This window comes from Sebastes umbrosus, chromosome 3 (genome assembly GCF_015220745.1).
Source record: "Sebastes umbrosus isolate fSebUmb1 chromosome 3, fSebUmb1.pri, whole genome shotgun sequence".
Classification (NCBI taxonomy): Eukaryota; Metazoa; Chordata; class Actinopteri; order Perciformes; family Sebastidae; genus Sebastes; species Sebastes umbrosus.
Window position 1 is genome coordinate 30,373,802 of NC_051271.1, and position 21,381 is coordinate 30,395,182.

Sequence of the window (21,381 nt, forward strand, 5' to 3'; positions counted from 1 at the left end):
GTGTGTGTGTGTGTAAAAGCTATGGGTGTTACACGTGTGTTGCAAGTAGATAACACATTTGGCTGTAAGTTTGGTTTATTTTAAGGAACACAAATAAAGCTTTTTTTAAAAATACACAAACCACAAAGGTTTAATGAGCAGGATGTTTAAAAAAACACTCACAGTTCATTGAATGCAGGTAAACTAACATTTTGGAACACAATGAAACACTTTCACCATCGTATAAATTACAAAATTACAATCATATTCATGAATTTACAGATTAACAGAAAGAAAGCACAAAGTTCAAACACTCTTTCTCACTCACAGAAGGACTTTAAAATAATTATCTAAAATTTTCAATCCCATAAAAAATGACTGCAGATGGAACAAAGATTAAAAGACTGCGTCACATGAAGGTTAAAGTTAGACTTTTGCAGAAAGAAGCCACAACCATTTCTAATCTTTGTATATCACTTAACTGGAACAGTGAGAGTTCACCCTCCCCCCCCAGCTGTGGTCAGCCAAAGCAAGGCTTTATTTTTGAAGTGGAAGTCTGTGGATGGACAGGCCTGACAGCTCGGTGACTTTAATCAGTCTGCCTGCGTGGAGGGAGGGTCATTCCAGTCGTTGAGGGGGGTTTCCTCTTGGATGGCTGCAGAACGGACTCTGAAGGGGGTTTTCGGACGTCTGAGCAGCGTGGCATGCTGTTTCACCAGGAAACGCTTATCTGAACTGCTCTGTGAGGGAAAACACAAACAAATCTATAGACAAATCATGCACACACATACGCTAGAAAAGAACACCAGTAGAGCCGGTAGGAATGTTTCACTTGCAACAATCAATAACTCCGATATTTCCATATCTTCTTTCTGTGACTGATTTGTAAGTATGCAAGTGTTTGACGACATGTGACTTACCAAAATCAGCATGTCTTTCAGTCTCTCAATGGCCTTCTGATTGGCTCGTCGCCGTGACACATATGAGGTTAAGATTATACTGAGGAAACAGAATCAAGACCAGCAGATCGGATGAAAGAACTGTATGTCTATTTTAAAACAGCTTGTATCCACTGATGATTTTACACACAACATGTATGCAGCTGTACACACGGTGCTTCTAGTTCTCCTACTCAAAGGTTGAAAGTAGATTATACTTGTTTTCCTTCAAACTGGAAAAACCCATCCCACTGCAAATACAGCGCCATTGTTTGCATAAAGCTGTCGCATACTTACATCTCAGCTAGTATGAGCGGCAGGGCGAAGGCCTCAGAGGCCAGGTAGCGGAGAGTGTTCTGTGCCGGGCCTGGGAGAGTCTCCACACACACTCCGGTCACATTAAACACACTTTCTCCGTTTCCAAATGGACCACAGGAGGGGATGGAGGGGAACAAACTGGAGAAATGAGGAGCAGAGAGAAGTAAATTATAAATGGGATGTTTCTTTCTAGTGCTCAAAGGGCAAATAGGTTTTTAATAGGGCTGTCAAAGTTAGCGATAACATCGCGTTAACGGAAATTAGTTTTAACGCCACTAATTTCTTTATGCATTAACGCAATCGATCTTTCGGAGTGATATGTGATACGAAAATGGGTTCTATGGGTACCCACGAGTCTCCCCTTTACAGACATGCCCACTTTATGATAATCACATGCAGTTTGGGGCAAGTCATAGTCAAGTCAGCACACTGACACACTGACAGCTGTTGTTGTCTGTTGGGCTGCAGTTTGCCATGTTATGATTTGAGCATATTTGTTGTTATGCTAAATTCAGTACCTGTGAGGGTTTCTGGACAATTTGTCATTGTTTTGTGTTGTTAATTGATTTCCAATAATAAATATATACATACATTGCATAAATCAAGCATATTTGCCCTCTCCCATGTTGATAAGAGTATTAAATACTTCTCCCTTTAAGGTATATTTTGAACAGATAAAAAAAATGTGCAATTAATTTGCAATTAATCACGATTAGCTATGGACAATCATGCGATTGATCGCGATTAGATAATTTAATTGATTGACAGCCCTAATTTTTATTTAAACAATTAAACAACGAAAGAAGCAAATATAGGGGTGCATTGAAAATGAACACTGTTACATGTGGACAGTAGGTTCTCTGCAAGTAAGTCAAAATTAGAGTTAAAAAAAAGTACATGTTTTTGTCCGGTGTGTCTTCTTGGTGGTAGAGGTTGAAGCCCAGTGTGGTTACAGCCATGAGGAGGCCGAGCAGCAACATGAAGTAGAATAAAACGGAGGAGCTGGAGGCTCGAAACATCCTCTGCTCTGCCACACAGCACTTCAGGACCGTGAACTGAACACAGTGTTGGAGAGAGAGAGAGAGAGAGAGAGAGAAAGACATTGTTAGAAAATGTTCAAATATAGTTGCTGGTCACAAGTGCTTCTCGGTCACAACTCAATATATATCACTGCAGAATCATGAACCATAGACCGGGTCCAAGAGGGAAACACGAGACAGTTAGCTTAGCTTAGCATAAAGACTGGAAACAGGGGTAAACAGCTAGCCTTGTTCTGTCCCCTCTATAGCTCGCTGATTAACATGTTATTTCCAGGAAACAAAGTGTACAAACAACCTTATGTGCCAGCTGTCTGGGCGCAGTGACTTAATGGAGTTTCCGCCTGCTGCCTGGCAGTTGCCTTGACGACAGGACTCCGGAAAGTCACAGACTCTAGAGATCGTCCGGCACATGAACCCCAATAAAACCACAAATTGCAATTTCGATTTTTGCACAGATTAAACAAAATAGATATAAGGTGTCAATTAGTGAGCTTTAGAGGCGATGGTAGTTGGGTTTGTTTCCTTTGGACGAAGCCAGGCCAGCTGTTTCCCCCGTTTCCAGTCTTTGTGCTAAGCTAAGCTAACCGGCTGCTGGATGTTGCTTCGTATCGAGTACAGACATCTAACTCTTGGCAAGAAAGCAAATATTTCCTTGAATTTTCCCAAAATGATTCCTTTAAAAAAAAGTTGAATTTGTTGATATAATTAACGTAAAAATCATCAGGTTACCAAACAAATAATAGTTCTTGGTTTATTTATCCCTATGTCACTCATAGTAACCATCATGTACTGTTATTTACTATTGCTTTGGTACTTTTGTATTCTTCCCAATGAGTAATTTCAATCTCTTTATTTCATTATTTGAACACCTTTGTCAGATTGTTTTTGTTTTATTTATTGAATATTACTATTTAGTGTATTGTTAGACTATCTTTTTAGGTCATTGCTCTTAGACATTTTGTGACAGGGAGAAAGAAATATATTATTAATAGATGGTCCATAACTCTCACGTCCCAGACAACCTTTTGGATGTAGAAGTTGACCATCAGTATGACAGTCCCTATCAGAGGCAGCAGAGGGCAGTAGTAGACTCCCACCCAGGACACTGTCTGACTGTACACCAGATCCAACACACTGAAAGGGATCAGAAAGTGCTGTTTCCCCCACAACCGGGCCAGCAAGGATGAGGGGCACCTCTCCTGCAACAGCCTGAAAGATAGTTTGCACAGAGAGTTGATGAATCTTGAGTAGGGGAATCCACTCAAGAGACATCAAACGCATTGATTTTTCCATTCAAACCACAGCGATGACTAAAAAAGAAAGAGACTGTTGATCTCAAACAAACCCACTTCCTGGGGTAGTTCAAGAAAAATGCATTGCAGAAAGTGGCGAGGAAGTTGAAGATGCACAGCTTGTACATTTCTCTACCAAACATGTTCTCCCTGCAGTGAGAAGGATGCTGTAAAAGAAACACATAAACGATAAGGGGGTTAAGAACACACTGAAAAACACACTCTGCAGGACCTTGAAAAATAAATCTCACTCTCAACTCACTTGCTGACTTTTTGTCGTTGTGAAGAGGAAAAATAAGTAGATCCCCAGTGAGGCCAGCTTCAAGAAGATGCTCCTGAACAAAAGACCGGGTGAACCAATGCAGCTGTGTGTGTGTGTCTGTGTGTGTGTGTGTGTGTGCAATAGGCAATCCTGGGTTTATCTCCCTGTGCACCTTACCTCACAAGCGTGGCATTGACCTGCATGGTGAAAGAGTAGTCTTCAAAAGATGAGATCTTGCGGAAAATGTGAGGGAGGAGCAGGTTGACAAAGAGGATGGTGATGGGAGGGAGGTACTCGAGGAACAGGCTGATCAACCAGTGGTGCCCACTCTAAGAAACACAGTCAGTCAGACGTGTCAGACGGGAAAAATCGATTCACCAAATCCAGAACACAAATCCAGCATCAAAGTCTCACCTCGGACATTGATGTTTTGGTGGCGAAGTAGATGAGGTAGAAGGCTCCACCCAGCAGGGACAGAACAAGCAGGTTGAGGACGAACCTGAGCAGGTAGAGACGCACCCTCTGTCCAAGTGTCCTCTGAGCCTCACGCAGGGAGAAACTCTGCTCCTCCAGGAACAGCTGAGGACGAACGTAAAGAACCATACAGCAAAGCTACATTATATACTGTATATTGTACACACACCCTTCATTTAGCCAGGTATTTTCAGGTGAAAGAAAATAAAAATCATAGATACTATGAAGAACTAGAAAGTAGGACATGTGTTGGGGAGGTGTGTAAACTTTTCCCTAAAGGCAGGAGCCCAGAGAAAATGCTTGATGAGAAGAGCAGTATATTAATTTCTCTTTACAGTACGTTTTGTACAATTATATTTCACTTTAAGCTCGGCCAACATTATGCAGTATGGGAAACAGCCAAAGTGGACAATAGGTTTAACAGATTCACTAACTACTCTACTCTCAAAACGCACCAGCATTTGGTCAGTGACCATGGTAAATCAGAAGAGTGCCATCACACATGCAGGGAATATGTGGGCATCCACTCACCTTGAGATCGTTTCTGATGAAGCTGTGTTTGAGAGTAGCGGCATTGGGGTCCTGGATGGTGAAGTCCCAACCGCAAAAGATCTTGTAGCACATGTTCATACTGTAACGCTTCCCGAGCATCCAGGTGTGCTTGTAGCCAACCATCGTTCTATCAGAGAAGTTTACAGATTTAAAGAGGACATATTATGCTCATTTCATCAGGTGCATACTTGTATTTTAGGTTTTTCTATTTTAACGTGTTTACATGCTTTAAAGTAAAAAAAAAAAAAAAACTTTTGTTTTTCTCATACTGGCTGTGCTACAGCACCTCTTTTCACCCTCTGTCTGAACCCCCAGCCTCCCCCCAAAAAAGCCAAGTCTGCTCTGATTGGTCAGCTGGACCACTCTGTTGTGATTGGTCAACTGAACCAAACTTTTCGGACTCTGCTCCAGCTCCGCTCTACCTAGCTTTGTTTTGGGGCGTGCCAAACTCTCCACTAGGCAGGTATTATACTGCAAATGTGTTACTTGGTGGCATCACCATGTTACGGAAGAAAAGGCAGGACTTCAATCAAGGTGTTTCAGGCAGTTCAGGAGCAGTGTTTCTGTGGGGGAGAGTAACTCCCTTTGGCGTGGACTTTGGGCTTTGTAACTTTGCAGACCTTTTTTTTACAAAACACTATATAACACACTAAAGGAAAGGGGAAAAGCACAAAAGCATAATAGGTCCCCTTTAAAAAAGATGCTTTCTCTAGGATGTAAAGAAAATGGCTATTGAATACTGACCTGCGGACCACCAGGATGAGACTGAAGAAGAGGATGGTGAGAATTCCAGCGAGGTACAGCAGAGGTGTATTCAAGCATTGCAAATTAAGGGAACCACGAGTATAGAAACCATAGAAGACTGGAGAGCGGTCCAGATAGCCCTGTAGATAGGAGAAGTTAGATTATATGAAACACATATAGAAAACATAGAGTACACACAAGCAAGCAAACCCTTACCGATCCCAGGAAGAAATCCAAAACGGTGTCATTGCCTCCAAACTTCAAAGGTTCTGTAAAATCACAGAGAACAACACAACAGTGTTTCTGCAGGAGTTTCCATTTAGTTGGGGTTAATTTACTGTAATCTGTCATTACTCACCACTGCTGTTGCTCCTGCCAAAAAATATTGTAGGCCCCAGGATGAAACCAAAGATAAGAGCACAGTACAGTAGGTTCAAGTAGACCAGATATCTGAGGAACACAAAGTAAGCCTTCACGCCCACTCCAAACCTGCCTGGAACAGATCAGTGAAGGTTAGACAACAACATGTGTTTGGGTGAAATCATCTAGTCATGTTAATACAATATACTGGAAACCACCAGGTGGCCAAACAAGTCCGTATAATGCACTTCAGGCCTTTCTTACCTTCGATGGCGTGGAGAGTGCGCTGCCATGGCAACAGGCATGATAGAGCTCCTCCCACCTGCGCCCAAACCCTCTTCCTGTTGATGCTCTGGCTCCGCCTCCAGGACTCCCAAAAACCAATATTGCTGATTTGCATCTTCCTCCTGTCCCTAATTAGCAGCGGAAATATGATTTCTCATGAATGCCTTTTTATCTTATCATGTTAAACCCTGATCCAAAGCATGACAATACCATAAATATTAATAGCAAATGTTTTATCTCCTCACTTTAAAGGTGCTATTGATAACATTCAGTCACTAGATGTCGCATACTCCCTCCCCCGTTCCATTGTATTCACTTCACAACAAGTCGTTGCCAAGCACTTGCCATCAATCTCAGCCATTTTTCCGTTTTTTCCTAACTAACTGACGACCCAGAGATACCACATGATATCAACTTTGTTACACTATTGGTTCACAAGCCTTGTTAGAAGTAGGAAATGAATGTCAGATATCTTCCACAGTGGTAAACAAAACATTCATTTTTGACCAGCCAACATTTTTAAAATGATTAATTCACAATCTTAATTTTTTTTTCTGAGGAAAAGCCATACTTTTATTCAGCACCTTTCTAAAAACTCTGTGGGTTTATTATTTTATTGTTTTTTTTAAACATTTGTCTACATAAAAATGTTATCAATAAGACCTTTAAAGCTGAACATTAAGCTTTATAAAAGGAGGCAAACAAACACTTAATATTTGAACATATAGGATTTAAAGGGACACTGATTTTCCACATTGAGATCAATGTCCTCATCACAAGGAGAAGGCCTACTTCTCACTCTGTGGAAACAGTTGTATAATGTCTTATGTGGCTCTAGAGGAGTTTGAGAAAAAATGACCCTGATAACGTCATAGTGATGTCATTAGGGTTATCTCAGATTGGCTTTATGACAAATTTTGACAGAAAGATTGGTTACAAACTGGAGGTGTGGAGGTGCAACCCGGTCTCACGGGAAGGCGTATAGATACCACGACATTAAGTACGCATTTTAACGTTTTCACATGTAATTTAACACTGCTTTACGTGTGTCATTTGTACGCCACGCAAATGTACGCAGTTAGGTTTAAGCAAGAAAACCACTAACTTAGGTTCAGGCAAGAAAACCACTTGGGGTCAGGGAAAACGTCATGATTGGGCTTGAAATAAGAAAGTAAACTAAGTAAAACACGTACGGAATCAACTACGGAAAACATGTATATTTTATATATCTATTTCAGCAAGATTATCTTCTAAGGCTTTTCTCAGACAATTGGTTACCGATCCCACCACCCAAAAGGATCACATGGTCCCGAGATGATTAATCAAGAACAGGGAACAAACATATTTCTGCCATACAAAAAATGTGTTTATTTTTTCTGCCTTTTTATTAACTTTGCTTTTTGCATATGAATTACTGCATAATTTCACACCTTTGGCCTCCTAAAAAGTATTCAAATACCACTATCTGAGAGAGGAACATCACTGTCTGCCCAACACTCATAGACATTTGCAAGTAAATGTGGTGATGTAAGTAGATAAAAGGTTGGGAACAACTGGGATAAAGGTACTAAATAAAAATGGTAATAGGTCAATCAAAAAGATCAAACTTATATATACAGTAAGTACAGGATGCTATATATTGTGCTAGAGTAGGTGACAGCTTGGACCTTTTCCACTAGAACGTGAAAATATTAGATGAAGAATGAGAAGAAGCAGATGTGAGGAGTGTGTGAAAGGCTCTCCCACCTGGCGTCTCTCTTCCCCTGAATACACATGACCAGGTCCCTGAGCGGCTGTGTTGATCCCTTGTCTTTGGATCCTCTGGACAGGTGTCCATGACTGATCCTCTCTCCTGCTTCTGGGCCACTCTGGTGGGCCTCGCAGGCTTCCCAAGAACCCCGTCTGTCCTGCTCGGGCCGACTGGCCTGGATGCTGGGCAGCTGATCAAATATCTCTGTCTGGTAGTACTCACAGGAGTCCGACGACACGGTGGAATGACTGCTCTCCTCTGTGGTGAGTATGACACATGTAGATTACAGTGCATGTTCACATACATATGTCTTATCTTGCTCAGTTTTTGTGACAGGTTATATGCAGGGTAATGATTATTTTAGGGCTGTCCATTAATTGAAATATTTAATCATGATTAATCGCATGATTGTCCATAGTTAGTTGCGATTAATCACAAATGAATTGTACATTTTGTATCTGTTCAACGTGTACCTTAAAGGTAGATTTGTCAAGTATTTAATACACTTATCAACATTGGAGCGGAGAAATATTCTTGCATTATGCAAATGTATGTATATATTTATTACTGGAAATTAATTAACAACACAAAACAGTGGTACATATTGTCCAGAAACCCTCACAGGTACTGCATTTAGCATAAAAAATATGCTCAAATCATAACATGACAAACTCAAGCCCAACAGGCAACAACAGCTGTCAGTGTGTCAGTGTGCTGACTTGACTATGACTTCCCCAAAACTGCATGTGATTATCATAAAGTGGGCATGTCTGTAAAGGGGAGACTCGTGGCTACCCATAGAACCCATTTACATTCACATATCTTGAGGTCAGAGGTCAAGGGACCCCGCTCGAAAATGCCCATGCCAGTTTTTCCTCGCCCAAAATAGTATGTAATAGTATGACATGGTTGTTACCAATGAATTTCTTAGGTTTTCTAGTTCCATATGATGCCAGTATAGTTCACTCCAGCTTTAAAACTGAACCTGTTACACTACTAAAATTACAAGTTATTTTAATTATTAATCTGCAGATTATTTTCTTGATTAATCAATCAATTGTTTTGTCTATGAGAAGTGAGAGAGTAGTTAAAAAGGGCCACGGTTACATCCTCGAATGTCTTGTTTTGTCTGGCCCACGGTGTAAAACCCAACAATATTCAGTTTACAATGATATAAAACAGAGAAATATTCATATTCGAAAAGTTGGAACCAGCAAATATTTGGCATTTATGCTTTTAAAAAATGATTTAAATAATTATTCAATTACCAAAATAGTTGATTCATTTGCTGTTAATTGATTAATTGACTAATAATTTCAGCTGCTGTGTTTTACATATACTGTACATTCACATATTTACATGTATACTTAGACACTATGTTTTTACACATCTGGATGGAGAACCAGATGCATATCCGTTTGCTTGCTTTCCTTTTTGTTTTTCTGTTGCCTATATATGCAATGTGTCAGTAGTGTCTTGTAAGACGATGCTGGTTGGGTACATCTGGATAAAAGTATTTAAATTAATAGATCATGCAAGTGTGAGACTCCTTAATGATGTCCGAGCCAAAATAAATCACTAAAATTTAACCCTTCATGAAATATCTTTACAGTATGATTTAGACCTGAGCACTAACCTGTTGACATTTAGCACTGTTGCCTTAAAGCATTTAAATCATACGTTTGAAGTACAGACAGTGTTGAACAAGCAAGTTTTCCTCTCACACACACATGACAAAACACACAGGCTTATTTGTTACCTGACAGGAGTCTCCTGAAGTTGACAGTTGTGTGCTCCTCCATTTTTTTCTCCCTGCACTTCCTCTTTAATATCAAAGGTTCAAACACCAATCTTCTCACTTCATGTCGAACACAAGTCGAAAAACATCTCCACCCAAACTGCAACTCACACTGAAAAAAGTTACTTCCCCAATCTGCATCAAAACAACCTGCTCTGCACCCCTTACACCAAGGGCACACTGAAGTGAAGACCCCTGATCTGGAGTTAGTGTTGTTCCTCAAGTCCTGTTGGTACGGCTCACTTTCTGGCAGGTGGAGCAGATGTCAAATCAGTCGAACACAGACTGTGACAGCGACTGAATTTGACAGCTCACAGGAAATCACATGACATGACAGGATGCAGGCGTTGGTGGCTGAAAGTATCACAAATAATTTCACAACATAACAAAAAGTGTCCACGCTGGACTGAGAACAAGTGAGAAAATGTTAAAGGCCAGAATTAGATGGGTGAGGTTGATTTCATTTTATTTTCTACTCTTCAAGTACTATTACATCATTTATAATGCAGTCTGTTTTCAGATGACTATGTTAAATCCACTAAGGATCAATGCTAAATAAACATTTTCATTTAAACTCTAACGTATCAATTTAAGGTGTGTAAAGCAATGTCACAGCCAAAAGTCTATTACCCATTCAGGTAAGTAATCATCATCTGCCTTGCAAGTAAACTATCATGTGATTGACAACTTGACATGATCCACACTGGGCAGAGTTTCATCATTTGGAAACCGACGTTCGAATCTAACGTATGAGATGGTTTAGCAGAAAGGCTCTTTCCACCCACTCACTACACCACAAAGACATTTGAGGCTTCCAGGCAGTACCATTTACAAAGAAACAGGAGCATGGGTGTCATTTCTTAGGAGCTGTTTCAACACGCTTAGTATCAATTCTAATGAAACTTTCAACGTTGTTCACTTTCTGTGTTTGGATCAGACAAACTTCTTACGCTGTGATTACCCAGAACAGTCGGACACATCAGGTTTTACTTCAAATGTAAAAAAATAATGTCCCTTTGTAAGTGAAACATGAATGTGAATATGTAAAAGATGAGTTATGGATGGGTGTAGGCCTTTTTCCACGGGAAAAGCACACATTAATTATTAATGTAAGCCATAATAACAGCGTGAGCCATCATACACAATACTAGGACCCTGAAACTGAAGCGGCTAAATGGAAATCAGCCCTCATTCATTTAACATTTATAACTTGTGTTTTTCCTACTTTTCCTAGTTGTTGTCTTTTACTTGACAGTGAAGTAAAATTAATTTGTAATATGAGTCAGGTCACTGCAAACAACCTCACACAGGCTACTCAGTGGTTTTTAGAGGTGTGGTCAGGTATGTGCAGGTGAGTCAAGGGGAAGGGCCACGACACTTTGTAGCCATACAGTACTTTTTATGTTAAGTACGTAAGTAAGTAAGTATAAAAAAGAAGTATACTTCAAGTTTATTTTATGAATTAAACTTAAGTAAAGCTGAAGTACATTCCCAAGTATACTTTATGTAATAAGTATACTAATATCAATGTACTAGTAGTATACTTGTAAGTGTACTACTTCAATACTTCTTGGGACTAAATTGGCCCACTTTTTAGTTTATAAAAGTATACTTTTAAGTATACTATAAATGTAAGAGTAGTAAACTTTGAGTACACAACTAGTTTACAACCAAGTTGTTTTTTGTACTGTAATTATAATATGAACTATACCACAAGCGAACTTAGAGGTATACTGTTAGTTTACTTGTTATATATTTGTAGCGTAAACTACTAGTTTAATAGATTTTACTGCAAGTATACTTGTAAGTTTTCTTAAGTGAACTTATAGTACTTAGCCAAATATACTTATACTTTTCAGTATCAGCCAAGTATACTTGGACTTTTCTGTATACTTGTCAAGTACACTCAGACTTTTCTGTATACTTGTCAAGTACACTCAGACTTTTCTGTGTACTCGTTGAGTACACTCAGACTTTTCTGTATACTCGTCAGTATTTGCTAAGTATACTGAAGTATAATTTTCTTGAGTTTAACTCTGATAGGTACATAAAAAGTATTCTGAAAGCATACTCTCTTATTTTAAGTTTAAAAGAAGTATACTAATAGCATACATGAATAAACTTCTATTTTGTACGGGTAGGCTAAGGAGGCATAGTAAGGCAGTTTGTTCACCATCATCATCATCAGGTGTGTTATGCAGTGATTTACTCTACCAAGTTTCAGTGTAGACTCAGCATTTGTGGGTCATATAATCCATATTATCCAGTTTCACATAGACTGTCGTGTTTGTGGTGATGCAGTCACTGTCAGTTTTTGTCACAGTCTCTGATCCTTATTTTACAAGAGCTACAACCTTTGCTACCATCAATACATCATTCTCCCTGGGAAACAACAATATGACAACAAGCTAAAAATGGCTTCATCCTTTGTCTTGTAATTGGAAATTAATTAATTGCCAACATCCACAGGGGCTGCTCTTTCCCTCACCACTCTGCTGCTCTGTAGCCGCTCTGTGAGCGTGACTGCCCGGCAGGCGCTAGCTAGCTGTCACGGCAGTTTGTGGAGCTTCTAAACTCCAACAACGGTAGAGCAAATGTTGTAAAACAGTCAATATTCAAAATCTACACAGTTTATTTCTCGCCTCAAAAATAGTATAGTTTTACTAGGCAGCTGTACAAATAAAGCATACTTTGAAAACAAAGTTTAGCGTTAGCACTCACCTCGTTTGTATCCTAAGTGTCCTCACAATGAGAGGCGCGAGGGAACGATCAGCAACTGCGACTCAGCCGTTAAGTATTTGAACTGTTGAGGGAAAAGGCGGGAGAGGTGTGCGGATCCGCCAGGTGTCAGCATTGAGTCCGCTGTTTGACAGTGCCCTCTCTGGAGGCGGGCCGGATCAGTGGCGCAATTCAATTTGCTTTATTGGCATGACTGTCAGGTGAACAATACTGCCAAAGAGTCAATTCAAAATAAATATAAATTAAAAAAAAGAACAAAATAAAAACAAAAAAATATATATATATACATATATACAATTCATTAAGCTAATTACAATATATAGATATTTAAAAAGACCATGCAATAAATGGAAGAAAACAATAAAGAAGTAATGAATGTCTCTATATAAATTGGCTGTCTCTATAAATCAAGATTAGACTGGTTTTGTGTACTTTTGAATTGTTTGAGTAGACTAGCATCAGTAGACGGATTTAAAGCCTGAATAGGACTAAACCAAGAGTGGCAACTCTGTGGTGGGTCAAATGTACGTTACCTCGTTATCAGTAGAAGGTTACGCCGGTGAATATCTTCAGTTCAAGGAAGTATTGGAGAGACAGAACGTTATTAACACAATAACTGTGTAATTTCCATACGCTTTCTCGCTTTTTTACTGTTTAGCCTTGAAAAAGTAAAATCCAACACCCCTCCGAGAAAATGGTTTCTCCCCTTGCTGCCTGGTTGCGTGGAGACTATTTTGACTGAGACTGAGCGAGCATTCAAACTCACCAACGGGTTAGTCAAGTTACTGAACGGGTGAGTGGACTGCTTTAGCCTGTCTTTGTCAAAGTTTGATGCTGTTACTTCGCTTTATTTCGCTACCTTTGTATTTGTGAAAACCGCTAGTTTGTTGCCCCCCCCGTCAGGTAAAAGTTAGTCAACTTTAATGCAGCTCATTGACAGGTTGAGCAGCTCTCAGTCAGTCATTAACGAGTTAATATGTAAACTCGCAGACAGCAACAACAATAGAAGTCAGTATAACAAACTGTTCCACTGTGTCTGACTGTGTCGCTCTACAATGTGAGTTGTTCAGCCAACAGAAGTAACTACAGATTCACAATCTCGGGTCAATGAGCTTTGTTTCGTCTATTGTGCGACAGCAGGGTAGTTTGTTGTGGAGGAACTATTGTGTCTTCTCATAATGTCAGAAACATAAAGATGTTTTTCTGTGTTTTAGCACCAGAGTTCAGTCTGCCATGATGTAGCCAACATTAAACCTATAATTTAGTCTTTTTTTCTGAATGAAGGCGGAGACATGCAGTATTATGGGCAGTATTGAGTGCAGTAACAGTGTGATTGTGTATGTACATGCCCTAAGTCGAGTTAATTGCATGCACATTTTCTTCTTTGTCTTTGTCCTTTATCTCCTCTGTTAGTAGCCTGTTGCTATTCTCTGCCTCCTCTGCTTTTTCTTGCATACAGATACATGATTACACATACACATAATTGCAGATCTGCTCATTTAATCGTCTCCATACTCTGTAACCCCATTCCTCTGAGGAAAACTGTGATGCCTAACAGATGAGGGTATTATTGAAATACAAGTATCTCTGCTGCCATGTTTACTGAAGCTTTTTGCCTCCCTGCTCCCTCTGTTGTTTTTTCTCAGCACTGTGGGAACTGATTTCCATGCAGTTGTTGAAAGCTGTCAGTGGACATAATCCTTCACACCCCTCCCTTCCCTTTACCCCTATCACTCACCCTCATGTCTGCTGACAACTGCCTTCTGTTTTCTTTTCTTCTTCTTTTTTTTTTTTTACTGGAACATGTCTATCAATTTATGTGATGTTCGGCAGTGTTTTCATTTGTGGACAGCGATGCCTTCCTTGTGTCTAGATTATATTGCTCTGTAGTGCACTTTTGTTTCATACTACAGCGCTTATTTACTTTTTTTTTAGGAAAAATGTTCTCTAATTAACTTGTAACCCAACTTTAACTCACACTGAATCCATCTGTGTTCTGTTATCCCCTACTTTGTTTTCGCAGCTGATTTTATTTGGCAATAGTGCAGCTCAACTCTGACCCACTGTCAGGGTGGGTTGAGTGTTTGTCCCACCCCCACAATATCCTGCCATGGATGTACAGTTTCAGAGCACTTCTTCAGTATCAGTAATCACATATACAGACGTTAAAATAAGACACAAATAGTCACTACCATTGGGCAACTCCGGGTCTGAGAAGTGAAGCCAATGCGGGAGTGCCTTAAACTTGCATTCTTTCTAATAGCCAGCAGGGAGCAACTCCTCTGGTTGCAAAAAGAAGTCTGATTGTATAGAAGTCTATGAAAAATGAGCCTACTTCTCACTTGATTTATTACCTCAGTAAACATTGTAAACATGAGTTTATGGTCTCAATCGCTAGTTTCAAGTCTTCTTCAATACAGCATGATGTTCATTTAGTAAATTATGATCCCATTTAGAGTCAAATAGACCATAAAGCAGGGGATGCTTTAGGGCGTGGCTACCTTGTGATTGACAGGTCGCTACCACAGCGTTGTCCGATCTGGGAGTTGTTTGTGTTTTCATCTTACAATTTAACCCTTTAACATAACAGTGAGTTTTCAGTCCATAAAAGTTAATTATAACCTTTTTGGTCACCTAAAAATGTCTTGTTCACGGTTCAGTTGTACTTAGCTCCACCCTCTTGTGTAATGATGGTGACGGCCAAAATGCTGAACTCGAGGCTTCAAAACGGCAGTCCACAAACCAATAGGTGACGTCACGGTGTCTACGTCCACTTCTTATATACAGTCTAAGGTCACTACCAGGCTAAACGCCCGATGTTATAGAGAATGACCAGCCACCCCAGCAACACAGTGGTGCATAAAGACATTGTGTTTGTTTTTGTGCCCTTCAGAAGGGAGACACAATTTAAATCCCACAAAAAGGGATCAACCACAACAAATATATGGAATAGCAAATGGACCATTAAGGAAAGTGTAACATGATCCTTGAAACCTCATGTAATGAAAAAAGTATGTTTGAGAGAAAAGAAAAAAGCAGATGTGTGTTGTAGATTGCCGCAGTAGGACCTGAAAAGAACGGGCACAAAAGAAGAATTGAGATACAGTGGTGGAGGGACATTTTTGAGCCGTTCAGTCATTTAGTCAGTGTGTTGGCTGATATTTAGAGCTGCACCCTGCTTCATGTATGCAGCTGATATCATATTCACTCAAGACCAGAACCAGAAAGACCTCCACCCTGAGCAGAAGTCTAGGCCTCATACATTCTGCGTGTGTAATGACTGAAATATGCACATGTTGTAAGGCTGACCCGAATGCTTCAAAGCTGCGACCGTTGTCATGGTATTTGACCTCCAAATCACTATTCAAATGCTTTGTTTTTAATGTTTAAAACATTTTTTAATGTTTTAGTTTTTTTTAAATATATATAAGTATGTAATAATAATGTATAAATTCCAAAATACCCCATGAAATGAGGAATAATCCCACAACATTATTGATATTCAACATTAATTAGGTAATTATTGGTTATTCTAAGATGGATATCACTGTTTGTTGTGTGTAGAGGTGTGTGTTTGTGTACAGTAGTGCGGCAGCGGCGCTGTCCCGGGCACTGAAACAGGGGAGATGGAGACAGACAGACAGAAGAACATGTCAGCATGCTGCACCGTGCCGCGAAGCTTCGAAGCCCAAAAAATGATATTCGAGACAGCCCTAGTATGTTGTCATTTAGCCGACACACATTACACAGGGCACTCGCATTAAACAAACACTACCTACTACCTGTGATGCGTGGGATGGTTTAATCTTAAACTCTTTGCAGTGAGTATGAGTGCACAGTGTACGTTAATAGTGTAGGAGCCTCTTACTGGGAACTGAACTCCCAAGCTCGGTAGTGGTTAAGCAATAGTTGAGTTTAAGGGGAATTTTGCTTTTGTTCTGACTTACCCAGAGTGAGGCAAACGCTTGTATGCAACTTGGTGAGCTTTTTATCTTAATTACTGGATGTCTGTGGGTTCAAGTAGCAGCTCTCTGCAGGTATATATCAGTGGAAACACTTCTTTGTACTTTGGAGTATTAAACCAGCAAATTCTCAACCCTTAGATCTTTTAACAGGAAAATACAAAATCCTGAGAGGCACATCTCTATTATGAACTTCTGTTTCTGCTGTGGGTGCGTGTAAAGAGGAAGTGGATATGACGCTTAGTATGAACGTAAGTATTTTTTACAGTGAACTTTGAACTAAAATTAGCAGTTGGCCCAGTTATTCATCTTTACATCGACATCCAGTAACGGAGATAATGGCGTTCAAACAAGGCTGCTGGGTCATAATTCAATATTGTCATTTAGTGTCTCTCCAAAGAATTGATTTTGGTAAATCAATTTAAACCTGCATGATGCAAAAAAAGTGTTTGATACAATATTAAGCTAAGTAGGAAACAGTGTGGTATATATCATTTATTTTCTAATTGATTATTGATACAATAATCAAAGATGAATGACCAATCCTGTGAGTTCAATACCTGAAAAGTCACTTTGTTTTGGCATTTTAATGCAAAAATCCATCATTTCCATACAAAGCCCCGCTCATTGGTTTGCTTCATTGCCTGCAATGTCCTCATAAATCCAAAGATATTAAAGAAAGAGCCACCACGGTCTAAACAGTATGGCAAAATCTCTGACTAAAAAACAAACAAACAAACTCCGAAGCATTCGAATACTGATTTGGAGGTCGATTACCATGGCAATGGTCGAAGCTTCGAAGCATTGGGGTCAGTCCTAGCCCACTATGATGTCCACAGAGCCATCTTTAAGCAGAATTTATAGATGTTGATTGTGTTTTATCAATCCACAGTGTCTGCTCTGCTACATCAAGGCAGGCTTGGATAATAAATCTAGTAAAGAGGTTTTATTAGTCACTAATGAATACCTGGATCCCATTTCCTTCAATCCCAAAGTCTGTGATCATGTTTTAAAACAACAGGATATGTCCTCTCTGCATGTTTATATGCAGTTGTTTCTCATAACTGAGGACAGATTTTTGGACTGAAGTGGAGGCCTTTAAATACACACAAACACATGAAGTGGAGGCCTTTAAATACACACAAACACAGAGGAACCAGCATGCTTCCTCCAAACCGTCCATATGACATACTGTGAGTGCGAACGCTGACAATACATCATTCTGTCTCCATCCATCCATGAATATTTATTTCACTGGTGACACTGCGCCATCTGACTGACCACGGTCCTCTTCATCACAAGCTGTGCCACAATGGAGATCTCATGAGTCCGGACAAAGTGACGTAATCCACCAACATGAGTCACGCTGATCGTGAAAGGCGGTGAATGTTGACAGAGAGCAAAAATGAATGCATAAGATTTTAAACAAAGCAATGTTTGAGGTTGCTTTTTCATGTGGTAATTGTAGTACATGAGACCCTATTTGCACTTTTATCCAGATACAGATCACATATCAAAGATAGGAAGTGACATAGTCAGTTGTCATGTTTACACTCGCGGGTTATTAAAAATGTGCATAGGACAAGCAGTAACATGACAAGCACGTTCAAATTCCAAAGAAGTCTGCTGGCATTTTTCCCATACCTGCCCCGCCTCCCCCTCCTTTTCCCCTCCTCTCTTAGGTAGACGGATAAATACCATGGTGGGAGTGGACTGCAGGTCTGAGCAGGAGAGGGTGTGATCCCTCTGCGATTGCTTGACAAAGAGGCAGACGGTTGGACAGACTGTCTCAACGGAGAAGAAGAATGGCTCGAAATGTTGGATTTGACCTGAACCACCCTCTCGTGGAAGCTGGACTTGAGTACGTGTTTAAGTAGTCCTCTCTATCTTTTCACGTTCTTCCTGTTTTTCCTTCTGTTTGTTGTGCTGTTTCTAGCCGTCAGCTTACCTAGCACTATTTAACAGGAAGGCTGTGAGGGTGGGAGGAAAATAAGGAACTGAGATGACAGAATTAGTTGCGCTCTTTGATGATTTGTTAGACACTAAACGCAAAGGCGCACAGTGTCCCAGGGCGGTCATTTATGTTTTTTTTAAACTATGTGACCAACTACTAACTTCCACTTCATTGTCTTCATAAAAAAGACTCATGTTTGTTTGTTTGAAAGCATGTTTGAATATGTGTGTGTGTTTGCATACAGTCTATCTCTGTGAGAGCGAATGTTTTCCATTTGAAAACAGTACAGGTCTGACTGGCTTCTGTGTGGCTCTCTTCTTAAGCTATCTGTGTAAAAGTACTAAGTCAATATGAACTGGACTTGCTGTCTTTTCTTGTGTTTTTTCTTCCCTCTTTCTTCAAAACAAAAACAATCAGTTCAGTTGGCTTTGACCGTACATCTAGATAGCAGAGGAAGAGGGTCACACAGAAGGCAATCTGGCCTGTACTGCCCAAAAATGTATGGAAATGACTTCATAGACTCTTCCTAGGCTGTTTGGTTGCAGATATCTCCCATGAGACTACTAGTGACTGAGTCAGAAGGTCATTGTGTTTTATCTGTTGTGTTGTAACTGGCCAACAGTCCTCAGAGCACTCTGGATCTGTATCAAGTGTGTCTTTGAATGCAACCTGTATTTCTGAGCCTATATCGTCCTATTTTCTGTCTTAGTGTCTGTACTTCATGTCCACATGTCCCTCTGTCAGGAGCCCAGTAGATGAGGAAGGCGTTCATGACTCATTCAGCCAGCTGATAGAAGAGCAGAGTCAGAACGGAGGACTGTCTGACGCCTTCGAGCTGCAGGAGATTCAGAGACAACTGGACGAGGAGGATAGAGGTACTCTGTAGCTGCGCTTGAATAGACAAAAATATTATCTCCTAAAGTCTTTACCTAACCACTTTTCCTTGACCTCGATGGAAAACATCATGATGTCAACAATAGATGTGAAGGAGAATTCCTAAGGACTTACAGGCGCTCTAAACGATATCTAGAGCATTAATATAACAGCAAACAACTATTGTCTATGTAAAGATATAGTGGAATAATGGCGTCCCTAGAACAGAATGAAATCGTTCCCCCTCTCTGTGTGTTGTAATTCAAGCTTCTCTGTGCTTTATTGACATAGCCAGGCCGGCCGCATCTGCCTTTTAGTGCATGTGAGTGTGCTCCACTGGCTAGCACACGGCCGCCGCTCTGCACTTCTCTCATACGGCGCTTACAGCTCATAACGCTGTCCCGACCGACGGCGCAGTTGCGGAAGCGTAGCACCCACGCTCCAGATGTTTTAAGTATATTTATTTATTTATAACAGAAAATGAGTACAGTGACAAACTTGATGCTGTACAATTCAATTAAGGTTTCCTGTCCAAAAAATATCACATCTCCTGAGAAGGATGTATTCAATTTATCCATTATGTACAATTAAACAGCGACGGCAGATGTTATTAATGGCTGAATGGCGCTTTGCTTTAAATGTTACTGCCGCAAGGAATTGTAGGAGGGCATTCTCTCCTTTTCTTTGGTAAAGGATGGTCCAGTGTATCCTATGCTAAAGGAGATAAAAAAAGGAATCATTGAAGCACCTTTCCTTAGCATTTATAGAATTCAACCAGCTCTTTTCATGGCTTATTACATGGCTTTGTTGAATACTTGAATCTGATTGGTCAATCATGGCGTTCTGCGCTCTGTTATTTCTTTATAGTAGACCGTTTACTATGTTTGTCTGATCTTAGACTCTGGAGAACCATTTTTGTGTCAAATTATTGATTTTTTTTTAAAAGTAAATAGCCGTGTAATAAGCAGGATAATGTACAGATAGCGGGTCATTGTAGTTGTTGTTGTTGTGAAATAAACCCCTTTAGGGCGATGAAGGACCCCTCCGTTTCCTGTCAGGGTTTATTTCACAACAATACCGGCTCACTGTACATTATCCCTTACTTAATACTTTCTGGTCATTTCACCCAGTTAGGAACGTTCCTAAGCAGAAAGACTATTCCACTGCAGCCTGTGTTTGAGAGCTCATAGATGCATGTCTGCATGTGGAGGGCTGAATTTGTACAAGAACTAGGTATTATGTGAATATAACATTGATATTGTGATATAAGACTAAATATCTGGGTTTTGGTTATAGTGATATTGTGATATGGCTTAAATGTCTGGTCTTAAAAGCTACAAAATAAGTAAGTACTACACTGTTTGAACTTATTTAACTGTTCTAGTTGAGTAAAATGAACAGTGAAAGTGTCTCTGTTATCGTTTTGGTCATCATGTCCATATTACTAACATCACTGATCAAAAACTTCTTCTGTCCATAATATCCTAACATTATAGGTATTGAGGTTAAAAATGTCATATTTAATTGTGTCTTTCCCAGCAGTAGCAATATTTTTCAATGTGTTTTTTCTTCTTCTCCATAGACAATGTAGCCAGCCTGTCCAGCCCTGGACATGAGTTTAGGGGAAACAGGAATGTGCGACGTCACGTGGAATGGGAGGATGATGAAAGTCAGGCAGACTCCCTGCTAGGTGAACGATGGTCCTCAGCAACCATGAGGATCCTGTCCTCCATGCCCAGTCGTACAATCGGTGAGTCCTGCAGAAGGCCAGTGAAAATAATGATGCAACAAATAAAAGGATTTGATGCATCATTTAAAGGGTAACTTCAGTATTTTTCAACCTGGACCCTATTTTCCCATATTTTTGTGTCTAACTGAGTAATGGGGACAACCATTTCTGAAATGGGTACAGTATTGAGGGAGAACGCTGTAGCTGCAGCTGCTCACGGGCTGCAATATGGTGCTATTGGGGCAAGCTGGCACCGTCATTTACGTCCTCTAAAAGTACTTGTTTTTGCCATGACAGGCTCTGGTTGTTAATATAAGTGTCTGACATTATGG

At 40.1% G+C, this 21,381-nt stretch overlaps 2 protein-coding genes across 5 annotated transcripts in view; one reads left to right on the forward strand and one right to left on the reverse strand.

Annotated features, from left to right (window-relative positions):
- Nucleotides 1-100: 100 nt before the first annotated feature.
- tmc8 (transmembrane channel-like 8) lies at nucleotides 101-12,694 on the reverse strand. 2 transcript variants are annotated; one of them, XM_037764341.1, is made up of 17 exons: nucleotides 12,514-12,694; nucleotides 9,754-10,146; nucleotides 7,991-8,252; nucleotides 6,224-6,372; nucleotides 5,958-6,092; nucleotides 5,816-5,868; nucleotides 5,600-5,739; nucleotides 4,835-4,982; nucleotides 4,244-4,408; nucleotides 4,007-4,158; nucleotides 3,830-3,902; nucleotides 3,625-3,734; nucleotides 3,298-3,484; nucleotides 2,133-2,290; nucleotides 1,215-1,373; nucleotides 900-978; nucleotides 101-719 (listed from the first exon to the last, which is right to left on the reverse strand). In XM_037764341.1, exons 2-17 carry the CDS (start codon nucleotides 9,794-9,796, stop codon nucleotides 573-575), a joined length of 2,160 nt encoding a protein of 719 aa, XP_037620269.1. In that variant the 5' UTR covers nucleotides 9,797-10,146; nucleotides 12,514-12,694; the 3' UTR covers nucleotides 101-572. The 2 variants fall into 2 exon arrangements, 1 of the variants encoding a protein (XP_037620269.1); XR_005206179.1 differs by lacking the exon at nucleotides 101-719 and having other exon boundaries at nucleotides 939-978; nucleotides 3,621-3,734.
- Nucleotides 10,223-21,381, forward strand: part of tmc6b (transmembrane channel-like 6b) — a 24,131-nt gene continuing 12,972 nt past the window's right edge. For 2 of the 3 annotated variants that reach the window (XM_037764337.1, XM_037764340.1), the window contains exons 1-5: nucleotides 10,223-10,240; nucleotides 13,190-13,324; nucleotides 18,176-18,354; nucleotides 19,192-19,322; nucleotides 20,903-21,070. In XM_037764337.1, the coding sequence (XP_037620265.1) occupies nucleotides 18,299-18,354; nucleotides 19,192-19,322; nucleotides 20,903-21,070 (355 nt within the window). In that variant the 5' untranslated portion in view covers nucleotides 10,223-10,240; nucleotides 13,190-13,324; nucleotides 18,176-18,298. Of the gene's footprint in view, nucleotides 10,241-13,189; nucleotides 13,325-18,175; nucleotides 18,355-19,191; nucleotides 19,323-20,902; nucleotides 21,071-21,381 lie in introns of those variants that run through there. The other variant, XM_037764339.1, reaches the window with a different exon arrangement.

Bases quoted from the DNA above. Each gene is read 5' to 3' on its own strand.
- tmc8 (XM_037764341.1), bottom strand. From the start codon at position 9,796: ATGGAGGAGCACACAACTGTCAACTTCAGGAGACTCCTGTCAG. The intron at 4,409-4,834 runs GTGAGTGGATGC...GTTCGTCCTCAG, and splicing joins TCATCAGAAACGATCTCAAG to CTGTTCCTGGAGGAGCAGAG. The intron at 720-899 runs GTAAGTCACATG...TTTCCCTCACAG, and splicing joins TGAAAGACATGCTGATTTTG to AGCAGTTCAGATAAGCGTTT.